Below are 16,576 nucleotides of genomic sequence, written 5' to 3'. Positions count from 1 at the left end.
TGGGAATGGCACTACCGACCCCTGGAACAGGAGGCGAGTGTTGTATCCACTCGACTGGTACCACCCAGTGAAGAGGAGAATTCTCTAGTTATACTAAAATCCTTTACAGTACTAGCTATAACATTTCTATATAACTGTAAGCAGAGAAGTAGAATGAAGAATTCTTGACCAAGTGCTAAGCCTAGACAGAATTTCTATGAAAAAATACAACAATACTGTAAAGCTATTAAGCTTATGGATGGCACTGAAGAAATAGCTAACCTTTAAATTTTTAAAGAAGATGTCATTTCATGATCCTTCACTTTCACTCTCCCCATCATCATTACTAATAGCTTCATCACTGTCTTCCTTATCCTCTTAAGTTAATTGAGAAGATTTCCCATCTTGTGGCCTTACCGTGGATGTCTTCCACAGTTTCATGTGTTGGCTGGTTAGCTACTGATCATCTATGGAAACATGAAAATAAAAAGGTGAAATAGAACTAGTATCTCTTTAAAATCTAAATACAGTAGAGCTCAGTAGAGGCACAAGAACATGATGATGACAAAGAAAGAGATGGACAAGCCATAGGCATATTATACAGTAGATGAGTTGATCGTTAACCCTAAACTGGAGGCTAAGAATTCCCCACACCCCACTCAACCTCCCCCCACCCACATGTGTTAAAATGGAATGTTTATAATGACAGAGAACCCTGGCATTATACAGTTTTACCTTGCAAGAACATATGACTGAATCTAAACCATACTAAGGGATACATCATTAAAGTTGTTTTTTCAGTTTTAGTAACACAGTTGGTCTTCAAAGATATGGGTCTGAAAATCACCGGTAATTTAAAAAGGATCACCAATAAAACTCTTGCAAGTCTCGTCCAAATATAATCAGTGACAGCAAAAACCTAACAAACATTTGTTTTCAATAAGTGAATTTCTTTGATAAATCTTGGCTGTGTAAATTATGTGTTGAAAGGGGACAGTCGATGGCATAGTTCTGTCAAGTTTTCAACCATATTATCCAAGATTTTCTGACAATGTTTCATTTTTTAATAGACATAATGTACAGTAGCTAAAACAACTATCTGTGCAGGTGGGGGTCGACAGGTGTGACTAGTGACAGCCCTCAAAATTTATCGTACATGGTCTCATATTGTTTCCCACAAAGTATGCACAGAGTTGTTTTAGCTACTGTACATATAAGAAGAATTAAAGGAAATCGTCTACAGATTATGGTCTCCAAATTTCATTAAAAATCTTACTAAGGTCTGCATGGAGAAGCTCATAGACATTAAGAGTGTTGGAAGTAACACAAGGCCTTGGTAAACAAAATTTTGAAGAGCAACCATTCAATGAGTATAGTACTTAAGCCAAATTTCAACACTTAAAATTTTCTGTAGTAAATTCTGTGCATAAACCATAAAAATTTATGAAATCCAAAAGAGCCCAAGAACACTAACCTTGTCTTGGAAATCTCTACAAAATCTAGTGAATCACCAAGCAGGACTAATCTTTTCAAGAGATCTATAAGTCATCCAGGACCACTGACCACATCCAGGTAATCCCTATCTGTTATTCATTAAGAAACACACCTTTGCCAGGGTATTCCTAAAAGTTTTGTAAAGGTAATTATTCAAAATAATAGGGGCTCTTGCTCTTACAAATTATGAAATTTTATAAAGTATGATGGACACCTCCCATTATCTCCCCCCCAAGCAAAATCTAAGCATTTCAAAGTACAGTCCAGTACCTCTGGACAGATTTAGGTGCTTGGTCAGATATAATGATTCAAACACTGGGTAATAGAAAAACAAGTGGCAAAAACTTGCCATTTTAATAATAGAAAACTAGGAATTGTAATCATAAAATGGAAAATTTTAACGTAAAAATAGGTTCTTTACAGGAAATGGGAATTTTCATCATAGAAAGGGGAATTTTCATCATATAAAATGGTATTTTTCAAAATAGAAAATGGTATTTTTTATTATTGAAAATGGGGTTTTCACCATAGAATTGGGAATTTTCATCATAGGAAATAGGAATTTGTCAGCATAGCAAACCTTGCCAAGAAGAATTTTACTGGTTAATTTAATGGTAGTAGGTACTAGGCAGCTATCAAACGGAGGTACTACCGCCTGGGAAGATATTGGAAGCATAATGTGTTGTCTAATGGTAGACCCTGCTGCCATATACATAACATAAAAAAAAATTATGACCAAGTCCCAGGTTGCTGATCTGACATTCTGCCTCATTTACACACAATTGCAGGGTTTCAATTGTTTCTCTTACTTTGACAACACAACATACTGTAAATATATCGTTAATCACCATTAATCTTATTTTTTATAGTCCTTTATTATTAGTAGTACTGTATTATATTTTCGCCCCCAGACCCTGATGTGGGTCATTGATCTGTGCCCTGGTGGGCTAATCCCGTAAACAAAAATAAAAACTAATACAACTCTGCGTCTTTGGTAAAGTCATAGGTTTCACTTAGGAGCGAATTCATTTTCTTTGAAGTGTATGGTTTACGGGTGGTAGACTGGAGAAAACAAGACTTAAATGTTCAATCTAGACAAGCAGTAGATTAACCCAGCATTTGAATGTGAGATATTTTGTAGGCTACAGCTACAATGTCATATTCATTATTTGTTGGAATTGTAGCAAGGGACCTGTGGGGGTTCCTTAGTCCTGAAATTTATGTTAAACCAGTGTGTGTGTGTGTGAAACCCAAGCAAGGTACAGTACGAGTAACTGGAGGAAGTAACAATTCCTTATTACCTGGTGTCCGTGGTCAAGAGAAAAAAAATCTTTACTATACTATATCCTCTTTGCCACTGATCGGCCTGTTAGCCACTTGGGCGGTCTGTTGTTATGCGGCACCGAATATATTTGATTTAGAGATAATACCTTACCTGTTCAGACGTAATTACACTGCTTGTTCAGAAGGTAGGGCTATATTTTATATTACTTTGTTCCTGTATATAATAACTGTGTAAGATGTTATATATATATATATTAATGTATAATGTGTATGTTTTAAATAAATCAGATTAGTTAGGTAAATAGTATTATAATAGGCGACCTGGCATCAGCACTGTGCCTGCGAATTATATGTCATTGTCCCGCCACCTTAGCCGGCGGAGAGGGAGACGATCATGGCTGCTGTAGCGTGGTGCTGTAGCGTACTCCACTACAGTGCAAGTGTGGTACAGTTGGTCTGGACTCAGGATATATTTATATGGAGGTAAGTAGTGTATACTTTTGTACTGTTCAAGTGTATGGTGAGGATGAGGTTCGGGTTTGGGTAAATTTAGGCTGTGGTCATCTGTACTGTACTTAAATTGTTCCTTTACTTGACCTTTGTTTATGTTCTCTAACTTTACAGTGTTAAGTTATGCAGTGTTTGGTTCCTCCTCAATATGATGTTGAGTTAATCTGAGGTTTATTATTCTGGTGGAGATAATATAAGAGTCATTATAGTGTTTACCCTGCTTGTTGTGGCTAATGCCTGAAAGTGATATACCAGTTACTTAAAGTAGAACATGTTTGAATAAGTTCCGGTATAATTTTAGTTCTGGTCATCCCTGTATTTAGATATCCGAACTAATCTGATCTAACTTAACAAACCTAAACTAACCTAGCCCAGATGACAAAAACTAAAATACCTAAGTTTTTCTCAATTCGTTTTTTTATTAACATTTATTTATTTATATATTTTTTTATTTCAAGTTTCTGTTTGGATATACAGTACAGTATAATGTACTAGTGAGTTTGTGTAAGTCTGAAGGAGGAAATTACTTTTATTTATTCTCTTGTTTATTGCTAAATACAGTACTGCATAATTATGTTCGTAATAAGATACTCCAGCTGACATTATCCACAAGCTATTCCCAATACTAATTAGATTTTATTAATTTTACATTGAATATAATTAGTTTACGGGAGGTTGGGTTTAGTGTGGGTTAAAAAGACAATGTTGTATTTGTTGTGAGTTCTAGTTAATCTAACACATTTTTTGTTTTTAGTTTGATTGGGTTACCTGAAGATTAAGACACCCCAGCTTATTTAACCTGATTCTTAAACACCCTAACGCGACATGGGTGGTTAAGTTGTTAGTTTACCTGTATGTTCGGTTAGGTTCAATTTAAGTTAGGTAAGATTAGATTTAGTAAGGTTAGTTTGTTTAGTCATCAGGTGAAAAAAGCTGCAGTGCGTAATATTCAGGTGAAAAAACTGGGGTGGCTAACTTAAGGTGATCCGTTTAATGTTAGCCCAGACTTTGGCTATAATATTTAGCCATGAAGTGAACCATATAATTGGTTTGGTTTGGTTAAGGTCATATCAGGTAAGGTTAAGTTAAGGTTACACTAAAACACTAAAATTTAAGCCTATCAAAACGATCGTGGGACCTAGCCTATCCCCTTGCGGAGTTTAGGACAAAATCCCTTCAGACAAAAACTCTAGGATAAAAACCCAAATCAACCTAAGTTTGAGAAATATGGAGTAAAAAAAAAACGGAGGATTCTGCCCTACCATACACTTTAACTGAGGAAGGTTTGTCCATCGGGATTTTTTCCGCTCCTCTGGAAAAGGTCCAGCGGACGCCCATCATACATACATACATACCATTCGACACACAAAACACCAAATGCATTCTGTCTTTCGAGTGAACAAAATTTGGGAAAATTCCACTGCCCATGCGTCACGTTTCTCAAGTGGCGTAAGTAAGCATCGTTATAGTGGTGGGTGGTTCATGATTGGCGCTGTGAATATGATGTCATAGAACGTCATGAACGTATCCTCTCCACCATTGGCCAGCTGGTGGGGGCGCGGCCAACACGCGGTATGGTTTATTCTTGAGGCACAGTTGAGCGCCAAATTCCCAGGAGGTTAACTTTAGTTTAACCCAGTTCCCCGATTTTGAACCAAGGTCACATTATGTAATTTTTGTCGTATTTCGTAAATTTGAGAAACTATTAAAATATAAAATCTTTGCTATAATAATTAACTCACAAATTTTGTTGGAACCTTTACGATGGGAGAGGCAGGACACAGTTTCACCAAGATTTTTATGTAAAATTTGTTCCCTTAATTTCGGGTAATCGAACGTACTGTATTTATATAGTTACGGTGAATCAATGCAGTTTTGATGCCATTTAGGTCAGATTCTTTGTGTTGAAATAGAAAATGAGTCGGTCAGATGCCTTTCCAAAAAGCAAATTAAAGTCAAAATTTGACAAACGAATCTGAGATTCGAGGGCAAGGGCTATAGGGCGAGCGTAAGGGCTGGCATGGTGGGGGTGAAGGGGTAATATTCGTGATGGAGGAGGGCGGTTGGGTGGTACCACAAACCTATAATTACTTAATTTTAATTCAGAACTAAATTTTCGAAGACTGATGACACCTCATCTTAAATTGGCCCCAGGTCTTACTGCCATAGAATACATGTCACTGCCTAGATGTGAATACTGGGAACGACTAACACTATTATTTCACAAGGAAACGTGTGGCACTCCTGGCTGCTGGCACTGGCGGGACAGAGTGGGTCAGTGCCACCGGTCCACCACACAACGCTGCTGGCTTGGGAAGTAACGTAGCCTGATACAGTTAGTGACGTGTTTACAGTATTATCTGTTACGTGTTTGGAGAACCCAAGAAATCGAGGTACTGTTCACCTTAGAAATTACTGCGAAACATTACTAAAATTTCCAATATATCGTCCATAGTGCATTTACATCATTGTTACTCAGTGAAATAATGATGTTATTACAGTAACATACACATTACGATGACTTACTACCTGAGGCCATAGTGAACTAGATAAGTGGTAAATATAGTGAATAGTAGTGTGTTACATGGCCTCATTCAAGCGGCGACAACTTACTTGACCCCGTAAAAGACAAACATGGTACGGAAACGGTAGGGTGTTTTCCTATCATGTTTTCTACATTATCGATTACAGTTGGGACATTTTACTGAGATAAATTAAACTTTTAAGTATTTAATTCTTGTCAGATCCACATATCTGAAATGGATCAGTGGTGAAGAGGATAAAAGTATAAAGTAAAAGAAATAATTGTATTTCTGTAATGTTTTGAAATTTGCTATGTGGAAGTACTCTTTATATTATCTTTAGCCCTTTTGTTTTGAATAAGAAAAGCAACATATATTAAATAGTAAGTAAACGATTTTAGGAATAGGTAATTAAGGTTAATGTGTTAATGACAAACATTTTGGGGGAGCTGTGTGAACTCTTGGAACAATATGTTCAGGGAATGTTGTGACGGCAATACTACTTTTGTTGCCTTTGATATTGTGTTAATTGATCGGGTTAACTTAATTTTAGTTGAGGTTTGTTTGTTAATGTCAATATTTGGTTACATTTTTAATTGAACATTGTATATTTAAATATCTCGTCAATTGAAATGTGTTGTGTACTTCCAATATTTAAATTCGGCCTTTGTAACACACTATATAAACTAGCGCGAAAATATCATCTTTTGAATAATTGTTTATAGTAACGCTAACATAAATTCTTATTAACAATGATTTAGACTAGCGCTAATATAGATTATTATTAACATCTATCTTGACTAGCGCTAAAATAAGATCTTATTAACAATTTAGACTAGCGCAAAAATAGGTTGTCGTACTGTCAATAATAATGGCGCGAAAATTATAATATTCAAACTAACTTAACTTGGCGCGAAAATATTGTATACTGATGCGAAGCTAATGTCTAACTTACAATCATTCAACTGTCGCGAAATTAATGTCGTTTAAACAATAAAGCTGAGGTAATAATAATACTCTTTTGGTAAAATCTGCTTGACTAACACGAAATTAATGCCCCGCAAAGTAAGTGTGATTTTAGTATTTTTAATGCATCTATTTAAACCCATTCGTAATACACTGGCCTTTAACAACCTACTACTGCGTACTCTTGTGTTTACACCAACATTAAATACCGTCGTTTAACTCGGTAGTTTTAAACCTGGTATTTATTTAATACAAATACTTTGTTTACAATGACATATCTTTTTAATTCCATAATTTAAACTTATTCAACATATTGTGGGGTACGGGTTGTCTGGGTTCACACTATGGATGGGATGGAGGAAGGAAACTCACAATGTATACATGTTGTATTGGATGTACAGTGCAGCTTGGTGCTGGGAAGGCAGCGTGGTTACTAGCGTGATGTACACGAAATTTCAGTTAAGTTCATGGTATTTTTAAAGAGTTGTTGGCATGTTTTAGTAAAATTGCTTGCAAAGCAAAAAATACTCCTAATCCGGATTTGCCTCTGGCCGCTACAAGAACATAAACACTCGGCATGGTTTGTTGAGTAAGCAGCAGAATGATTAATAGTTTACCAAGGTAAAATATATTCGTGGGGTTTGTGGGGTATGAGATGTTTGGTTCACACTCAGGATGGGATGGAGAAAGGAAACTCACAATGTGCTCTCTATATACATGTTGTATTGGATGTACAATGCAGCTTGGTGCTGGGAAGGCAGCATGGTTACAAGCGTGATGTAGAGAGAGCTGGTTGGTGAGGACGCTCAGAGAAGGACAGCTTGTGGGTCGCCATGCTCGCCAGCGGGAGAGAGTACCGCCAGGCAAGCGGAGGAGGAGCGAAGGCCGCCAGGCAGCGGCGGAGGAGGTGTTGCTGGCTGGTTGGTGTAGGTAGAGAGAGAGAGAGACAGATCACCACGAGGTCAGGTCTTAAATAGCGGGGGTAGGCGTGGCTTAGCAGTTGACCCCCGCTCCGTGGTGTATGGCGGCGCTGGTTGACCTAGACCACGAGGCATACACTGGGGAATTGGTGGGGTCGGCTACGCAGCGACAAACAGCGTTTGTAGGGGAGAATTCCACTACAGGTTCGTCACTCAGGCTGCATCATGAGAATTAAAAGGTAGTATTGAAACTTACATTCTTACTCTATTTTTTTTTATAATTTCTTGATATTTGCGTTAAAACAAGTTTTAACGCAAATGATGCTGCAGGCGCTGTTACCGGTGTGATGCAGTATGGACAGGTATTCAGTTCCTGTGAGGTGTGCGACAATCGACATGATGGTGTAAAAAAAATTCTTCATTGTTATCATGTTTTTAATTGCTTTGATAAATTATATAACTTGAATCACTCTTACTAATATGCATTTAAAAGTTATACATTTGAAATTAAGAAAAACTAGTGACGAACTAAAATTGACATTTTATGTGCCTTTAAATTACTATTGCAAAGTTTGTTGAAAAGCTTCACCGTTACCAAAAGCTTCTTGCAATTTATAATGATTTTGCTTTAATAATTGTATATACCTCGTGTATTTTTTTTTTTTTTTACACGGGGATAAGCCCATCCGGGCACAGGTTACTGACCCACATCAGGGCCTGGGGGGCGAAAATATAATAATAATAATAATAACTTATGATTATAATAATAATTAATAATAACAAAATACTAAAAAAAAATATTATTAAACAATCATAATCATAAATAAATACAAAATCGAAAAAAATAAATCAAGAATGAGAAATGATAAACATTATGTATGTTGTGTTGTCAAAGTAAGAGAAACAATTGAAACCCTGCAATAGTGTGTAAATATAGCAGAAAGTCAGATCAGCAACCTGGGACTTGGTCACAATTTTCGTGATGCCATATGGCAGCAGGGTCTACCATTAGACAACACATTATGCTTCCAATATCTTCCCAGGCGGTTGTACCCCCCTGTTTGATAGCTGCCTACTACCTACTATCCTAAAAGATTTTGAAGTTGATTGGCTACAAATAATTTTGTAAGAGGAGACTGAAGGAGGTGTGCTCACTGCAGGCAACACAGAATGCATCTAGCTACAGTATATTGTGGGGTTATGTGATGTTGGTTCACACTCAGGATGGGATGGAGAAAGGAAACTCACGATGTGCTCACTGTATACATGTTGTATTGGATGTACAATGCAGCTTGTTGCTGGGTAGGCAGCATGGTTACAAGCGTTGAGTAGAGAGAGCTGGTTGGTGAGGTGCCCAGAGGAGGACACGCAGCTTGAGGGGCGCCAAAGTCGCCGGCGGGAGCCGCCAGGCTGGTGTGGAGGAGGAGGTGTTGCTTGCTGGTGACAGTCAGTAGAAAGAGAGTGGTCACAGCGGTGTCAGGTGTTATAAGGCAGGGGTAGGCGTGGGTTGATAGTTGACCTCCGTCATGTAAGGTGGCGCTGGTTGACCTAAACCACGAGGCATACACTGGGGAATTCGCGGGATCGGCTACTCAGCGACAAAAGCGTTTGTAGGGGAGGAATCCACTACAATATAAATAGATTGGACCAATTTATATGCAGTACATCCTAATATAACACATTGCATTAATATACTGGATATCAGTTAATTTGGCAGTGCTTATTTTTGTGATAAGGAATATAATAAACCACTATGCTTACGTTTAGTATTTGTTCCCCAACTAAAATTACTGCTTTACTCATGTTGTGTCTGTTGTCTTGGCACATAGCTTCACCAAATTGATCGTGATCATTATTTTGTTTATTCTACCTCCCCTCCTCCCATTTTCACTGAACAGATCATTGTCTTACATTTCTGCAGTTTTAATATTTGCATTACATTATGGGGGGTATATGGTAAGACTTTGTTTACCTATATACTTCTTATAACTTATCTGTTTTAAGTCTTGTACTGTCCAGTGATCTTATTTTGATGCCAAGGATTTGATCAACAATAGTTAACAAACATCCCCGGGAAGCTGACCTACCCTAAAATTGTCTAAATCTAACTAAAACCTCCTCCATCTATACCTTCATGTTATTTGGGGGTTATATTTTGGTTTTAGTTGGGTATAGAGTGAGGGGTACCTTAGATAATATTGTGTCCATATACAGGTACCTATACTGTATCTAACTTCTATTTTTGTCCCTATATAACAGAACATTGGGTATTGGCTAAGGATAACATTCAAGAAAAGTAGCAACAAAACACTCGGCTACAGATAGTTAAAGACATATACCAAGATGCAGCATTACAAGGATGCATTCATTGATCTCATGGGTGGCTCTATGGGTGAGTACCTGAATTACTCATCACGAAATAAAGAATTCAGTTTGTAATGTGATTTAAATGAACACTATTGTTGCTGCATATTTGTTCTTTTGTATACTGTATAGTGAAAGTATTTACTGTTTACTTATATTTTGACACTTAGTTTTAACTGGACTGTGGTATGTAAAGAGTGGAAGTAAAGTTTAAGCATCGTCCTAAGTAGATAATAAATTAATACCTACTTTCTCTACTCATGTTAGGTGGTGCTGCCGCTGTTTACGTTGGGCAACCACTAGATACTGTAAAAGTAAAGATGCAGACATTCCCGGACCTGTACAAGGGTATGGGTGGCTGCTTCTTCAATACCCTAAAGCGAGATGGTGTCCGAGGTCTCTATGCTGGTACTGCCCCAGCTCTTGCGGCAAATATTGCTGAAAACTCTGTACTTTTTGCTGCGTATGGAATGTGTCAAAAAATTGTGGCATCTTGTACTGGTACAAAGGTAAGTACAGTACAGAGGTCCCAAATGAAGTATACATAAAGATAGCTTCTTTGGATTAGGACTTGTATCCCATTCTTATAATTCTTCCAAGTATAGACACGATTAAAGACTTTGGTTGTGACTGACTTAAGTCATTAGTCCCGTAATGCTCGGTCCCTGAAAATATTTTTCAACTGAAAATTCTGGTAGAAATGTGTAGTTCACAGGAAGTATCTTAAAGGGTTCATGAGTGAAGGAATTGTCTAGTGCTTAAAGCAAAAAATGTATACAGTAGTCCTTACACCAATTGGAGGTCAAGTGGACAACAAGGGTTTATTTTCTGTGTGTGTGTGTGTGTGTGTGTGTGTGTGTGTGTGTGTGCATCTGCTCATCCTTTAATACAGTACTGTACATCCACCTGTCTGTTCATTGGTTTAAAATGTTTCACTTCGGTGTGGTATTTGTTTTACAGGTATTTATTTTTAGATAAGATTTAAGTTAAAATTAATATCTAGTGTTGATATTTTCAAGTACATTACAGTGCTCACTTCCCTTTATATCCACAGAAAATAGAAGACCTGTCAGCCTTCAGTAATGCATCAGCGGGCTTTCTTGCAGCCTTCTTCTCCTCACTCACCCTTTGTCCAACAGAGCTGATCAAGTGTCAATTACAAGCTATGCGAGAAGTGGCTCTCACACAGAATAGAGAACCGGTAAGTTGTTATATTTTGTAAACAGTGTTGTTACTCAGAATGTAACTGAGAAATATGAAATATTTGGTTTAAGAAAATGCTGGGAAAGTATCAGGTGGTAGAGTATCTGTGTTTGTAGTGTATCATTATGTACAGTATAGGGTTATTGGTGATAGAGGAGACAAAGATGGTAGAAGCATGTTTATTTAACAGTATGTACTGTACAGTATACAGTACTGTAATATGGATTATGTTACAGGAACGAATTGGACCAATGAAACTCACTAGACAAATCCTAAAAGTAGATGGTGTTCCCGGGCTCTTCCGAGGCTTGACTTCAACGTTTGCAAGAGAGATGCCGGGATACTTCTTCTTCTTTGGAGGTTACGAGGCCAGCAGGACACTCTTGACACCTGAAGGAAAAACTAAAGATGAAATTGGTAAACTCCATATTCAATTTATAATTTTATCTCTAAAATTGAGATAGATCATGAAATGTTATATTTATGGGTTTGAAATAATCACAGGCACCACATTAGATTTTTTCCATTTTCTCATAAAGTTGGTTCATGCACTGAATAGATTAGTAATACTGTATAAGGGTCTTGCTTTGTCATTACATACACAGAACTAGATAAATTACAATTTGATATTGCAGATATATTCATTTCTCTTATTTGCAAGGTTTTTTGGAAGTTTTTATACTGTTAGCTTGAAATTGTTTATTGATCAAGACTGTCTAGCAAATTTTTTCATCACTTGAATTACAAATCCCCAGGACCGGTGAAGACGATGTTTTGTGGTGGGATTGCTGGTGTTATCTTGTGGGTTGCCATCTTTCCTGCCGATGTAGTTAAGTCCCGGATCCAGGTGGCCGGCTCAACTGATCCTATGTCAAAGGTACTTCTTGGAATCTACAGGAACGAAGGTAAGACATATTTGCTTGAAATCCAGGTTTGTTTACATTCTGCATTAATGCTTCTTTTGACTAATGCAGTGTTCATGCTTTCCAGAATTGTTAGGGAGTGTACAGTATATAGTAGTGCAGATCACCTGAAGTTTATCACCCAGTTTATTTTACTTGCAAGTTTACCCACCCTGATGCTAACCTAACTTAGTTTAACCAAATCTAACCTAAGCTAACCTAACCTAATGTATGCTAATCTAACCTGAACTAACATAACCAAACCCTCCTGGTAGCATTCGGGTATTTAATCAACAGGTGAAATAAACTTGAAAGCTAATCTTCAGGTAATCCATTGTTGCAATCCGTGTCTGACTGTCCATTTCCTACTACTTTATGTGTTTAGTCTGTAATTGCTTAACCAGTGGAGGAATTCAAATGAAACTTCATATAATTGTGTTCATAGTAATTCATGATGGGGTGTCAAAAATATAATTACTGACAAGGTAAAAAAAAATCAACAGTGGAACTCCGCAGGCCTGTTTGTGGCACTTCTACCAACATTGACCATTGTACAAGAACTGTGGTTATCAATATAAATTCATTGGTTTAATGTTGCTGCTACTTGTAAGCGTTTGGCACAATCCAAATTTGGGTTTGGACGTTTTTGGTTTAATAAAGCTGCAGCATCGCTTAGGCCACTGTGTGTACTTCATGTGGTCTGTCACCTCCATGTCCATAGTAGGTTTAATTTAATAAAAAAAATTTTGCATACTATGGGGGAGTATTTATTAAAAAATATTTACATAAAAGTATTATAATAATGCGGCAGGATCTATGCAACAGTGAGCTATTTATAAAAAATTCTGGTCAGGCAGGTTGTGGAATTGCCCAGGGTGAGCAAATATGGGAGGGTCTAGCAACTGTCAGGCTTATAGCAACATAACCAGTATCATCCGCTTGTAAATTGGTAGATATATTGCTGGCAACTTTGTATGTTTGCATTTTGCTCTGGATTAAATGCAGTACGATTTTCTTTACATTTGCTACCATACATTCCTTCACATCTTCAGAGGCTTTTATCTTTTGAGAAGTCTTGTGCTGGAGGATTATTTTAAGTCATCAAAGGCTCTATATAGTGACAGGACTCCTTGCACTGGATAAATATCTGATTCTTCTAAGGCTTTTTGTTTTGTAAACTCATTTTGTCTTGGGATTAAACCTTTTTTATTTTAAGGAAATGTTGTGCTTTATGGTTAAGATATTGTAGGAATTGTTTTGTCATAGGATTAAGACTTTTTATGTTTAAGGTTATAGGAGTTTTTGTGCTTTAGGATTAAGGCTTTTGTGTTTATACATAGCAATTTTTCTGCTGTGAGGTAAAGGCTTTTATATTTAAGGAATTCTTGTACTTCAGGATTAAGGCTTACTTGCTTTAACACTACAGTTGGAATCTTTGGCCTGTAGAGTTACTAGTCTTCAAGGGCTTTTCTGTCCACAGGAATTCTTGCGTTGTACAATGGTTTGGGTCCAACCGTGTTGCGTACCTTCCCTGCCACGGGGGCGCTCTTCTTGGCATATGAGGGCACGAAGAAACTCCTACATAATCTCATGGACTGATTCATATCTGCCTTACTTTATTTCCAGTTATCAGATTGTCTAGTTTTATATATTGATCACCTTTATACAGGAACACATCCATTCAGAGAAATAACATGACCACTCATGCCTTTCACCTAGATGTTCGTTGGTGTGACAGAACATGGTACTGTAGTCATGCATGTGTGTCATTTTGTCCAGATTCTCATTAGTATGAGACGACAAGTCACATACACACTCACCTGGGAGCTCTACAGGATGAAATAATGTGATACTTTTACAGGACGTCTATCCAGATTTCATTTGCATGAAATAATGTGATAATAATTAGCACATGCTTTCGTCTCGATGCTGTTAATGTGAAGGTTTCATCATCGTTGTGTAGTCATTTAGTGAAAAAAATCCTCCTTTTAACACTTGTACTGTTGTATATAGCAAGGTCTACAGAATCCACCGACACATTTTTGCATTACATACAGGGGGTATGTGTTTTTCACTCTCACTGATGGGGTTGCAGCGTAATTCAAGAATGGAATGAGCCACATTGTTTACCCACAGCAGACCTCTTCAGCATGATACTGTATCTCTTATAGGTGCAGATTATTGGAGATGAAAGATATAATAACCATAAGGATTTATTATTTTGGAGTTTTTATCATGAGAATCTCCCTCTGACAGTTGAATTCATCAATATGAACTTTAATTGGCTTTGTTTTTTAATCTTACTTGTAGATTTTACTCAGTAAGAGAATTATATGGAATACTGCCATGGTCTGCTCATAGGTGGTGGATCTGTTTGTAGGTGAGAAATGTCACTTTTCTGCTGATGCTATACTGTATCAATAACTAATAAAGCCATGATTATTTGTTTAGAGAGATATTTAAAAAAAAAAAAATTTCCCAATTAAATATGATTGAGCACATTGATTTGCATCTGTCTGTCTGTCTCAGTCTCTTTGTTCATACATCTGTACCTACTTCTCTCCCTCCCAAGATTAAGTTTACATAATTTGCCTCCAACATCAAGCAATTAAATTTTTTAGACTTCTTTATATGCATTCTTGGATTACCTGATTAGTCTCTCTATGTGCTGTGTTGGGTCATTGGGGACATATACATTACTTACCAAATACAATTTAAATATAAAATAATTTACTATACTTAAAACTAAATGAACATTCGCTGATTCTTTCTGAAATGTTCCAAAAGCAACTAACCAAAAAAATTGTGCCAAATGTTCTGAATCTAGATATTAAGCCCTTGGCAGTCGAATAATACATTGGCATTACTGAAAGAGGTTTGTGATAGCTGTGCTGTGAGTCTATATGAACATGAGAAAGGTACAAATGTACTTTAAACTTTCAGTTTTATTGTGAAGGAAAGATATAATTGATTATTTTCTCTTGTATTTTCCTGATAAACTTTAAAAGGATTTGTATCTTGACTATTGTTAAATTCCACATACAGTACAGTACAGTATTCATCAGCGACATAAATCCTTCCAGTTATCTCGCATACATGTCTAGTTTGGTGTTCATAAGCACGTGTGATAAACGGTATGTTTACACCACTTACCTCAAGATATAGGTCAGTTTCACTTCCAGATATATACTGGATGTGTACAGTGTTACTAGCCATGATGTGAGTCATTGTATTAATTAATTCAGGGTTCTCTTTGACTCATTAAAAATAATAACCTCCATAATTCAGGGTGAACACTCCACCTAACAGTGAACTTTTCTCTGATTGTTTACAATGAACAGGAATCCAATTCCAAAAAACAAACAATTTCTTGACACCTACACTGTAAACACAAAATAACTGCTGTATGAAGGAAATTACTTACCAGTCATAATAGCACAGTATATCTTAAAGGCATTTATCCACCAAAAATGTAAGTGTTTGGTTGCAGTACAAGAGAGATCTGTAGTTCAGTAAATGTCTCGGATATTTCCCAGAATACACAGTTAGATCCCTGAAGAAGTTAAGTGTTGTAAATTATAATTGACGGGAATTACTTACTACCCGGTACAGTGACCCCTCGGTTAACGAACTCAATCCGTTCCAGAAGGTCGTTCGTTAACCGAAAAGTTCGTTAAACGAGGGGTCACTGCAGTTATTGGGTTGTTTTCATCAAAATATTCTTGCCCAATTTTCCGATTACAATATTGTAACAATAGTTTTATTATTGATTGTTGTAAAAAAAAATAATTAACCAATCTATGAATCTTCATCTTTTAAGTGCATTTTTAGTAATTAGATTAGATTTCTCTTCTGTTATACTGCAAACATCACTGTCCTATGTAATATTACTTTTGATCAATGTTAAAAGAAATGCTTACAGTATATCAATGTCATTTTGTCTTAGGATGTGATTATTACCAACAAATACGAACTAACATTTAATATATGATTATTGTCTATGACTTTGTGCTGTGATAATAGACTGTAATATCTGTCTCGCCAAAGGAAAGTGTCAGGTAACTGATTTAGATGTTTCAGAGGGATTTGGGGGGGGTTTCAAAAGGATTTTTTTTCAGGATTTTGGGGAGGGGGGTTTCAGGAGTAGTTTGGGGGTGTTTTAGATTTTTTTTGGGGGGGGGAGGAGGGGGTCAGAAGGATTTGGGGAAGTATGTTTGTCATTAACTGTTTACTTAGCTGTTCACTCCAGTCTCATATTGTCAGTAGGTGGTGGGCACACACAGGCTCTTGAATATAGTACCTGAATGTGTACTTACGAAGAGGTCACATTTTGGGGTAATAAATGTTGAGAGAGAATGGTTGACTGACAACCTCCACTAATGTTTATATTGTCACTAGTTATTCAATTATTCGGTTGATTAGTTGACTCTTA

General features: G+C 36.8%; 2 protein-coding genes across 7 annotated transcripts in view; both read left to right on the top strand.

The window, feature by feature from the left end:
- Positions 1–3,216, top strand: part of LOC121873418 (WD repeat-containing protein 47-like) — a 73,075-nt gene extending 69,859 nt beyond the window's left edge. The window contains exon 15 of the transcript XR_006090238.1: positions 3,131–3,216. The gene's annotated coding sequence lies outside the window, so the exon portion shown is untranslated. The remainder of the gene's footprint in view (positions 1–3,130) is intronic.
- Positions 3,144–15,631, top strand: LOC121873513 (mitochondrial ornithine transporter 1-like). Of its 6 annotated transcripts, none has more exons than XM_042377137.1 (7): positions 3,144–3,240; positions 9,935–10,067; positions 10,307–10,548; positions 11,094–11,240; positions 11,479–11,659; positions 11,998–12,147; positions 13,625–15,631. In XM_042377137.1, exons 2-7 carry the CDS (start codon positions 10,019–10,021, stop codon positions 13,741–13,743), a joined length of 888 nt encoding a protein of 295 aa, XP_042233071.1. In that variant the 5' UTR covers positions 3,144–3,240; positions 9,935–10,018; the 3' UTR covers positions 13,744–15,631. The 6 variants fall into 6 exon arrangements, with proteins under 6 accessions (XP_042233071.1, XP_042233054.1, XP_042233035.1 ...); XM_042377120.1 differs by lacking the exon at positions 3,144–3,240 and adding an exon at positions 5,490–5,602; XM_042377101.1 differs by lacking the exon at positions 3,144–3,240 and adding an exon at positions 5,526–5,660.
- Positions 15,632–16,576: the final 945 nt, after the last annotated feature.

This window comes from Homarus americanus, unplaced genomic scaffold (assembly GCF_018991925.1).
Source record: "Homarus americanus isolate GMGI-L3 unplaced genomic scaffold, GMGI_Hamer_2.0 scaffold55640, whole genome shotgun sequence".
Lineage (NCBI taxonomy): Eukaryota > Metazoa > Arthropoda > Malacostraca > Decapoda > Nephropidae > Homarus > Homarus americanus.
This window is presented reverse-complemented; position numbering and strand designations above follow the sequence as displayed.

Excerpts from the sequence above, each read along its gene's own strand:
- LOC121873513 (XM_042377137.1), top strand. The coding sequence starts at position 10,019 with ATGCAGCATTACAAGGATGCATTCATTGATCTCATGGGTGGCTCTATG. Across the intron at positions 10,549-11,093 it reads CATCTTGTACTGGTACAAAG|AAAATAGAAGACCTGTCAGC; the intron begins GTAAGTACAGTA and ends TTATATCCACAG. Across the intron at positions 11,660-11,997 it reads AAAAACTAAAGATGAAATTG|GACCGGTGAAGACGATGTTT; the intron begins GTAAACTCCATA and ends ACAAATCCCCAG.